The sequence below is a fragment of the Triticum urartu genome, chromosome 7A (genome assembly GCF_056163025.1).
Source record: "Triticum urartu cultivar PI428250 chromosome 7A, HENAU_Tu73, whole genome shotgun sequence".
NCBI lineage: Eukaryota > Viridiplantae > Streptophyta > Magnoliopsida > Poales > Poaceae > Triticum > Triticum urartu.
The window spans coordinates 241,452,357-241,463,295 of NC_141879.1; the positions used below are offsets into that span (position 1 = coordinate 241,452,357).

The 10,939-nt window shown below is 47.4% G+C and overlaps 1 protein-coding gene across 1 annotated transcript; it reads right to left on the reverse strand.

Annotated features, from left to right (window-relative positions):
* Positions 1-9,700: 9,700 nt before the first annotated feature.
* On the reverse strand, positions 9,701-10,713 carry LOC147959173 (uncharacterized). The gene is made up of 4 exons (XM_087532527.1): positions 10,648-10,713; positions 10,389-10,496; positions 9,857-10,114; positions 9,701-9,748 (listed from the first exon to the last, which is right to left on the reverse strand). Exons 1-4 carry the CDS (start codon positions 10,711-10,713, stop codon positions 9,701-9,703), a joined length of 480 nt encoding a protein of 159 aa, XP_087388653.1.
* Between the last annotated feature and the right edge of the window lie 226 nt (positions 10,714-10,939).

Sequence of the window (10,939 nt, forward strand, 5' to 3'; positions counted from 1 at the left end):
GGCTTCTTACAAAGGGCACTATTTAGGCCCGGTTTATACCATAAAGACCGAATACCTTAGGGAGTGTTCGGCGTCGCGAGTTTGGCCTTATATGCATCAGCTCCGAATCATTGTCTTTGGTCAAATGTTGGGTTTGCCCGGCTCCTGTGTTTTGGTGCCTTACATTCCGCTTTATCGGCTAAGGCAGCACCAAGAAAACTACTGCGATTCTACCCTGGTTCATCCGGACGAGCACCTCAGTAGAGAAAGCCGAAAACTGACTGTCATGATATAGCGTGAGACTGGTCAACCACTTGATGACCTATCGGAATGTTAGAATTCCTCCGCCTTAACGAAGGGCCGTTTTCCGGCCAGGCATGTACGCACCCCGAGATCGGGAGAGTGCGAAGCCACCAGGGGCTATCTAGTAGCCCCACTGTCAAACTCCTATGGCTAAGTGAAAGTGTTAAAACATTATAGTCCGGTTGCCTCGTTCGCTACGCTATCACCTCCTTAATAGGACCAAGACGTTGGGTTAAGTGTGAACACATGTTTTTCACGAGGACCTCCGCATTATATGCGTGAGGGTTGAAGCCGGCGACTGCAATCTTTCAGGTTATACACATGTATACATAAACGGCCGCACAGGAGGCATCATACTACTTTCAGGCAAGAGTATAAACATAGCCTTATAAAATTTCATAAAAGCATTGTGTTTACAATGAGAATACATATCACTCAAACATAATATTCTTCGAGCACTGGGCCTCTATCAAACGAGCACCCTCGAGAACCTCCTCGAAATAGTGCTCGGCGGCCACTCGGCCTATGGCCGAACCCTGCGCCGCAATAGTGGTAGCGTCCATCTCCGCCCAGTATGCTTTAACACGGGCAAGGTCCATCCGCGAGCCTTCTATGCACGCCGACCTCTTCATCGCATTAATGCGCGGCACCGCATCAAGGAACTGCCGCACTAAACTGAAATAGCTGTTCGGCTTTGGCTTTTCCGGCCATAGCTGATCCACGACAGACCTCATGGCGAGTCCGGACAACCTATTTAGTTCGGCCCATTCGGCTAGCTGATCAGTCAATGGAAGCGGACGCTCTGGAACGTTGAATTGCGACCAAAACAGCTTGTCCACTTCACGATCTGTTTGACCTTGGAAGTATTTGGCCGCATCGGCAGCGCTCGCCGCCAAGTCCATATACGCATCGGCTGAACTCCACAGCCGATCCAGAGGGGCATACCGTGGATCTCCGAACTTCCTTCGTAGCATGAAGGGCTTCCCAGCCGCAATATCCCCGGCTTCCCGCAGCTCCTCTTTCTTCGCTCTCATAGCAGAGCGGGTGTCTTTGTCCGCCATCGTGGCCTTCTCAAGGTCCGTTGCCTTCGCTTGGTTTTCTTTTTCAAGGAGCCAGCAACGGTCGGCAGTGTCTTTTAATTCTACGACCATCTTGGCCACCTTCTCTTGGCTCTCGCAATGTGCAGCCTTCTCAGCTTTCAACTCTTCGGCCGCCTTCAAAGCAGCCGCATTACTAACCCTCGCTTGTTCTTTGGCTCGGGAAAGTTCTGCCCGCAAGGTTTCCACGGTGGCAGCTCCATCTACAGTCACAACATATTAAAGATACTGGCATCATGCTGCTCTTACTATGTGGCGTTCACCAGATAATAACACTTACCTTGTGCCTCGTCAAGCCTCTTGTTAACAAGCTCGATGTCGGCGTCTGCCTCATCCAGTTGCCGTTTTAATTCGGCAAACCCAATAGTCCGGCTAGCCACTGGAGCTTCCACCGCCTGCACATAAAGACAGTCTGGTTATTGCCTGGGACTATGATCCTCTGTTCGCCGCTGTTCTCGTCGACAACCAGACTCTCAGGGGCTACTATCTACACAGGGCACATCTAACATGTGCGGTACTATCACGTACCTCAAAGCCTGTCAGTAGACTCATAAAGGCTTCATGTAATCCGCTTTCGGCGGACGAAATTCTTTCCATCACCGTACCCATCAGCGTACGGTGTTCTTCTGAGATGGCCGCTCGCCCACCAGCTCCCTCAGAACGTCCGACCGCATACCAGACGGTGACGGACTCTTTTGTTTGCTCTCTTCGGGAGCCAGACACTGGGGACTTCGGGGGTCTATGGGATTATCTTCTGGCCTCACCGGATCCGGAGAGGCCCTCTGTGATGACACTTTGGGGTTTCCCGCTTCTTGAGCGGAGGAGTCCGGGGGAGGCGTTTCGCTCTCCATCATCTCTAGAAGAAGATCCCCCGAAGACGAGCTCAGCTGAGAGGGGCTAAGGCCCGAACTGTAAGATATATGCGGTGGTTATTTTCTCAGAAAAAGATAGTATACCTTCACTATTAAAGTATTTTGGGATCACTTACGACTCGTTGGAGGGCTGACCCCCCCGTGGACTTTGTGCGACAAAAGCACCCCCCGAGGCGGGACCCTCTGTGGGACACTTCTTCTCCTGTTTGGAGGCCTCGGCTTCCGTATCCTCGGAAGCAGTCCTTTTCCTCCCCCAGTTATCCTCCTTCATGGAGATGCTCATTCCCTCGGTTGGAACTGGCAGCGATGGGGACCCGCGTCAGCCCGTATTATCCCCCCGTATCTTCCTTCGAGGGCTCCGGGCAAGGTGCGAGCTCGAGCATCTTTTCCAATACCGGATTTTCCAAACCCTCAGGGAGGGGGCCAAACACCAAATCATCTTTGCCTTTGTTAGTGAGTCCTGGTCAAAGAGCGAGCTGCTCAGGCCCACGTCCTCGGTAGTATCCGGACACTCTATTTGAGGTCCGAAGAATGACTTGTACATATCCTTGTGCGTCAGGCCGAGGAAACTTTGAATGGCACGCGGTCCTTCTAGGTTGAACTCCCACAAGCGAAGGGGCCGGCGTTTGCAAGGCTGGACTTGATGAACCAGCATAACTTGTATTACCACGACCAAATTAAAATCTCCCTCGAGGAGATCTCGAATGCGGCTTTGCAGTATAGGCACGTCCTTGGCTGGACCCCAGCTGAGACCTCTGCTAATCCATGACATTAGTTGTGGTGGGGGGCCCGAGCGGAAAGTGGGGGCAGCCGCCCACTTGGCACTTCTGGGAGCCGTGACGTAAAACCACTCCCGTTGCCCTAATTCGGACACCTCTAGAAAGGAACCTTTTGGCCATGGAGCTCCTACCATCTTGCCTATTGATGCACCTCCACACACTACATGTTGCCCCTCGATCATCTTCGGCTTCACTTCAAAGGTCTTGAGCCACAGGCCGAAGTGATGGGTAATGCGGAGGAAGGCCTCACACACGACAATAAATGTCGAGATGTGGAGAAAGGAGTCCGGAGCTAGATCATGGAAATCTAGCCCGTAATAGAACATCAAACCCTTGACGAAGGGATCTAGAGTGAGGCCTAGGCCCGGGAGGAAGTGGGAGATGAACACAACATTCTCGTTGGGTTCGGGAGTAGGGATGACCTGCCCTCGAGTAGGTAGCTGATGCGAAACCTCGGCGATCAGGTATCTGGCCTCCCTCAACTTCTTGATGTCCTCTTCCGTCATGGAGGAGGGCATCCATCGGCCTTGAAGGCTAGATCTGGACATGATTGAAGATCCGGAGCACCTAACCTGGGCTTTGGGTGTTGGAACTCGAGGCGGGGGAAGGGTTCGATTGAGCACGAGAGGGAAAAAGCGAAAACCTTGTCCCTTTATAAAGAGGGTGAATATCAAGCGTCCTCTCCGTAGCCGTTTGGGACTTGCCTATAATCTAGGAGTCCTAGACATGGTTGGGTTACCCAAGACCGCATTAATGAGAATCCCGTAATTGGGGGAACACGATCTCTGCTTTGACAAGACGTGTCAAGAAACCGCCTCGCGTTATGTGTGGAGCTGGTTGAAGAAAAACGGTTCGAATAATCACCGGGCCATGACATAACGTCATGCTGCCAAAACAAGTCAGCAAATTGGATTTGCGAAAATATTATTCTCTCTACGGCGGTATGTGGAACTTATTTTGCAGGGTCGGACACTATCCTCGTATTCAAATTCTTCTGTGATGTATTCGGAGAAGGAACCCGCCTTGCAATGCCGAAGACAATACTGCGCGCCGGACTCATCGTCATTGAAGCCTGGTTCAGGGGCTACTGAGGGAGTCCTGGATTAGGGGGTCTCCGGACAGCCGGACTATCTCCATTGGCTGTACTGTTAGACTATGAAGAGACAAGATTGAAGACTTCGTCTCGTGTCCGGATGGGACTCTACTTAGCGTGGAAGGCAAGCTAGGCAATACGGATATGGATATCTCCTCCTTTGTAACCGACCTTGTGTAACCCTAACCCTCTCCGCTGTGTATATAAACCGAAGGGTTTTAGTCCGTAGGACAACAACAACCATAACATACAATCATACCATAGGCTAGCTTCTAGGGTTTAGCCTCTCTGATCTCGTGGTAGATCTACTCTTGTACTACCCATATCATCAATATTAATCAAGCAGGACGTAGGGTTTTACCTCCATCAAGAGGGCCCGAACCTGGGTAAAACATTGTGTCCCCTGCCTCCTGTTACCATCCGGCCTAGACGCACAGTTCGGGACCCCCTACCCGAGATCCGCCGGTTTTGACACCGACACTTCACTTAGATTTATTTGAGAGTTAGTAAAATTTTCAAGAAATTCTCTCTTGCTTCACTTAAATTAATTTGAGAGAAAGAAAAATTATGCTGATGATCTTCACTTATACTTGTTTGAGCTTATCAAAAGCAACACATGAAAATTAGTCCCAAAGTGATAGATATCCAAGAAGGATATAGTAAAAACTTTCATCAAGATCATTGGACAAAATAAACTTGATTCTTAGTAATAGTTTTGAGATATGATGATGTGATATGTGAGTCATGTTGATGAGTAATTATGCTTTAGTAAGAATATTGGTGTTAAGGTTTTTGATTCCCTATGCAAGCATGAAAGTCAATAATCATGCAATGAAATTATATCCTACTTGCGGTGCATTATTCGGTGTTAATTATGCTTAATGCTCGCTTATGAGATTATTCGTCTTTTGGTTGGTCGCTTCTCAATCTTTTGCTAGCCTTCATTTTGCACTAAGTATGATCACTACTTGTGCATCCAAAAACCTTTAAACCAGTTTTGACACATGAGTCCGCTATATCTACTTATATGCGGTATTCTTTTGCCGTTCTAAGCAAATTTGTATGTGCCATCTCTAATTTTCAAAATAAACTTCTCTTTTGTGTGTTCGTACCGCTCGCATCGAGGGGTGGCTATTATTTTCCATGCTAGATGTGTTATTCTCACAAAGAGTGTTTATTCACTTGTCATTGCACGAGAGTAAGGCAAAGGTATTAGGGATGCCCAGTCCTGAAATGAAAAATGAATTTACTTTATGTTGTCAAATAATAAATTCCTTGGAAAGTGTTGGTATGGAAGGCACCCATGGATATAGTTAGCCATGGAAAGTGAAAGTATGGTGGAAAAAGGAATAAACTTATTTTCTGTTTGGGAACCGCCTACGATATATCTAGCATGGAAAATTTTGGGAACTCTAAATCGTTTTCTTTGGTGGGAAGGACACACCTCCCAAAATGTTTTTATCTCTAAGTTTTTCGTTTTGAGCTCCGACACCTCTACAAATCCCTACTTCCCTCTGCAAAGGGCATTTCTTTTACTTTATGCTATTTTTATTTTTGAATTTGAGTCTCCATCTTCTCTTATAAAAGCACCAACTAGGAGGCACTATGATCGTACTTGAGCATTGGGTGTAGTTAATATGCGAGTGTGTTTCATGAATGGATCAATGATTGGGTATGATGGGCTAGGGATAACTTATTTTAGTGTTGATATTTTGAAAGACTTGGTTGCTTTGTTGATATGCTCGAGTATTTAAGTTATCATGTCAAAACTAGACTATTGCTTTGAACAATATAAAAGTCCAAATGTCCATGCTATAAAGAAAGGAATATGATATGACATGTTAGGCAGCATTCCACATCAAAAATTCTGTTTTTATCCCTTACCTGCTCGAGGACGAGCAGGAGTTAAGCTTGGGGATGCTGATACGTCTCCAACGTATATATATTTTTTGATTGTTCCATGCTGTTATATTATCAATCTTGGATGTTTTATAATCATTTTATATCATTTTTTGGTACTAACCGATTGACATAGTGCCAAGTGCCAGCTGCTGTTTTCTACATGTTTTTTACATCGCATGAAATCAATACCTAATGGAGCCCAAATGCAACAAAACTTTACGGATATTTTTTTGACCATAAGACACCCAATGGCAGCGCCTGGGGGTGCTCAGAGGGGAGCACAACCCACCAGGGTGCGCCAGGAGGCCCAGGCGCGGCCTAGTGGGTTGTGCCCACCTCGGGTGCCCCCCGGACCACCTCTTTGCTCTATAAATACCCCAATATTCTAGAAACCCCTAGGGGAGTCGACGAAAATCAATTCCAGCCGCCGCAGAGTCCAGAACCACCAGATCCAATCTAGACACCGTCACAGAGGGGTTCACCACTTCCATTGGTGCCTCTCCAATGATGTGTGAGTAGTTCTTTGCAGACCTTTGGGTCCGTAGTTAGTAGCTAGATGTCTTCCTCTCTCTCGTTTGGTTCTCAATACAATGGTCTCTTGGAGATCCATATGATGTAACTCTTTTTGCGGTGTGTTTGTTGGGATCGGGTGAACTTTGAGTTTATGATCATATCTATCTTTTTATATCCATGAAAGTTATTTGAGTTTCTTTGATCTCTTATATGCATGATTGCTTATAGCCTCGTATTTCTTCTCCGATATTTGGGTTTTGTTTGGCCAACTTGATATATTTATCTTGCAATGGGAAGAGGAGCTTTGTAGTGGCTTCGATCTTACGATGCTTGATCCCAGTGACAGAAAGGGAACCGACACAAATGTGTCGTTGCTACTAAGGATAAAACGGTGGGGTCTATCTCTACATAGATAGATCTTGTCTACATCAGGTCATCATTCTTATTCCATTACTCCGTTTCTCCATGAACTCAATACACTAGATGCTTGCTAGATAGTGGTCGATGTGTGGAGTAATGGTAGTAGATGCAGGCAGGAGTCGGTCTACTAATCTTGGATGTGATGCCTATATAATGATCATTTCCTGGATATCGTCATGATTATTTGAAGTTCTATCAACTGCCAACAATAAATTTTTTACCCACCGTTTGCTATTTCTCTCGAGAGAAGCCACTAGTGAAACCTACGCCCCCGGGTCTCTTTCTCATATTATTTGCCTTTGCGATCTACTTTTCCTTTGCTTTTATTTTCAGATCTATTAAACCAAAAATACAAAAATACCTTGCTGCATTTTATTCTTATTTGTTTTATTTGGCGTTTGATCTATCAATCTACTACAATTTTATCTCACGTACGTTTGCCTATCTTGAGGCACCGCTACCCGAAAGGGATTGACAACCCCTTTTACACGTCGGGTTGCGAGTATTTGTTATTTGTGTGCAGGTGTTGTTTACGTTGTGTTGCTTGGTTCTCCTACTGGTTCGATAACCTTGGTTTCATATCTGAGGGAAATGCCTACCGCTGCTGTGCTGCATCATCCCTTCCTCTTTGGGGAAATACTGACATAGCTTCAAGCCGCATTAGCTGCCCCCTTTGATTTTCTTTACAGAGGCAACATAGAACTATATGAGTGTCGTGTTAAATTTTTGGATTAGTCTGGGTTCGTTTGGCCTTTTTTATACATTAATTGAGTTTCTCGTCATTTAATGTGCATAATTGAATTTTGAACTACAAGCACATGCTCCAGTGCATCAAAGTTGGTTGAAAAATAACATGTGTGTCCTCGGGTGAATTTCTAGGTCGCATGCAAGAAATGGGAATGAAGTTCAAACATCTGGGCGTCGTGGCTCGGCCGAGAACATTGAGAAACTTGGTTTTAAAATTCTTGTAAATCCAAAACACGCCTGAAAATCATGAAACTTGGCATGGTGTCATGTCATGGTACTAACATGTTGTGGTAAAAAAATTAGCCGAAATGGAACAAGTTTTGGTTTAAGCTTCTTGCAAACCGGAGCTTCTCTCAAGAAGGCTCGTGGTTCTGACAGGGAACGTGTCACCTTTGTGTGCGAAACGATATACACTGCCCCCCTTGATTTTCTTTACAGAGGCAACATAGAACTATATGAGTGTCATGTTAAATTTTGGAATTATTCCGGATTCGTTTGGCCTTTTTTATACATTAATTGAGTTTCTGGTCATTTAATATGCATAATTCAAATTTAAACTACAAGCACATGCTCCAGTGCACCAAAGTTGGTTGAAAAATCACATGTGTGTCCTCGGGTAAATTTCTAGGTCCCATGCAAGAAATGGGAATGAAATTCAAACATCTAGACGTTGTGGCTCGGTCGGAAACATTGAGAAACTTGGTTTTTTAATTCCTATAAATCCAAAATATCTCTACTTTCTTGATGCGCTGTAGGTCACGGAGACTAGTTCTCGCGGCGAGCGGCAATGATCTCTTTCATCAGTTTCATGTCCTTAATATGCTGCTTGGCAGCATCCATGGATCCCTCCACCAGCCTTTTGCACTCGATGCGGAGCATGGCATTCTTGTCCATAAGTTTCTTGACGATGATGCCTGTCCTCTTCAACAAGGCAGCGGTCTCCTCCGCCTGCTTCGCCCTTCTATCCCGGAGCTTCGCATTGCCCTCCCCTAGTTGCCGGATGATGTCGGGAGCCTGTTCGAACGAGGCTTTCATGTCATCCTGCAATCTCGCCTAGCCGGAGATCAGATCCATCTGGCTATGGACGATCACATGCATGCGCCTGTAAGAGTCCTCGCCTGCCCGCGAGACATTTTCCCAGGCCGCCGTGGCACGTGAGGACATCTCTGCTGCATTCACGGCGCGGTGGGACATCTCTGCTGCTTCCGCGGCGCGACCGGACTAGTCTGCTGCATCGACGGTGAGGCGGGACCTCCGTGCTGCTTCGGCGGCGCGGCGGGACCTCTGTGCTGCTACTGCCGCGCGGCAGGACATGTCGGTTGCTTTCGCGGCGAGGCGGGACATCTCTCGTGCTTCCGCTTCCATGCTCACCTCTCCCTGGTGGTAATCTCTCGACCCAGAACTCATGCTGGCCATGGAAGACGCAAGGGAACGATGCTGAATGACTTGTTTGTTTTTGTGGATGAGGAGTTGAGGAGGAATGTGCAGTCATCTTGGCATAGTAGTATTTATAATAGAGTACTAATACACTCCTAAGTGGGAACCCGTTTAGGTTGTCATCGGTGTGAACATGTTTGCAATTAAATATAGCGTGGTAGTAATTTGGTATGTGACGAGATGCAAGCTCAAAATTTATTGACGGTTCTATTACCAAAGTGTGACACTATTCCCAGATGGCGTAACGTGGGCACATGTTCTCGGCTGTGGTGTAGCAGTTTTGTAATATGCCATGGTACTTCTTTTTCTACTGTTGTGTACGTGCAATAACTATCACCGTCAAATACATATCTTACGGCTATTAGGGCGTTCGATAGGAATAGCCTCGTGGCGAGCTATAGACTAGTCTTTCTTTCACACGCATTATATCGACACATATCATCTCTCTCCCTCTTTCCCACGCACACACCTAGTCTCTCGGGACTTCTCGCACGCACCATCTATAGCTCCCTAGGTCGATGCCAACCACATACACTTGTACTCTGAGTTTAGTATGTTTTACGCGAAGAGAAGAGGTGCACGCACGCACTCTACAACCCAGCCTTGCTATTAGCATATTACTAAGATAAACAGAAGGCACTGTAGAATCATTTAGGAGGTGAGCTTGTCAATCTGAATGTGGAGGGACACTGTCCTTGACAACCCAGCCCTGACCAGCAGCTTGGGAAGAACTGTGAAGAAGGTCAACTCCTGCACGGCAACGTCACCTGGATCCTTGCTGCTTGTCACCTCGATTTCCACCTTGACGGCGTCAGTCGTGCCTTTGGGCTCCCCCGGTGGGCTGTTCGTCCACAGCTTGGCCGCGTAGTGCAATAGTGGGGAAGCCCCCGCTCTGATGCAGATGACCAACATGGTGATAAGCACGCTGATGTCGAGCACGCTGCCGACCAGGAAAAACGTGTGGTCGTCCTCCTATGCGAACAGCAAGAGCCGTGGCTCTGACACTGACACTTGCAGCTGGAGCACCTTGCCATACTGGATCCTGTGCACGGGCATGGGATGCATGGTCTAATGTGGTGGGAGAGCACCAGCGGCGGGCCTTCGTAGCCGCAGACGGGCACAGGGCATTTGCAGGGCGCAAGCGGACACCCGCTCTGGTGATCGGCGAGCTTGTGGTAAGTGACATAGAGCCCACATCCTTCATGCGTACACTCCACCCTCACCGAGGAGAGGCGGCGTCCATTGCCGTGTTCCGCACGTCAAAGCCGCTGCCGCGCTCGCACTTCTGGCACTGCCGCTGGTTCGCGAGACGCTCGCCGCGGCAGTCCGTGCAGGCCAGGTGCCCTCCCTTGCACTGCACAAATCAATCGAACAACACATCAATCAAGAAACCTGCACCTTGCTCGATCAGCCGAAAAGACGAGGTGTATTCGAACCTCATACACTGGAGGGTTCAAGGGGCGGAGGCACAAGGGGCAGTGGAGCAAGGTGAGGTCCATAGAGACCATAGAGAGCTCCATCGTTGAGTCCTGTTCTGTCGGCATGATCTCGTCCTCCTCGTGCACAACCATCTCTCGCTTTAGGGCCGGGGCATTACAAAGTTTTCCTATCACATATTCATACTACTTCAAGGTGCATTAAATCAACACATGCAAGTATCAAAAGGAAAGTCACAGCATGCATGCATACGGTGTAATTAATGCATCGGCAAACACAAGTTATTGAAATATATCGAGTGCACTGCTTTGATGTGTCGCGTCAACTTGTACAACAAGGAGAAGTTTGATTACAATGCCC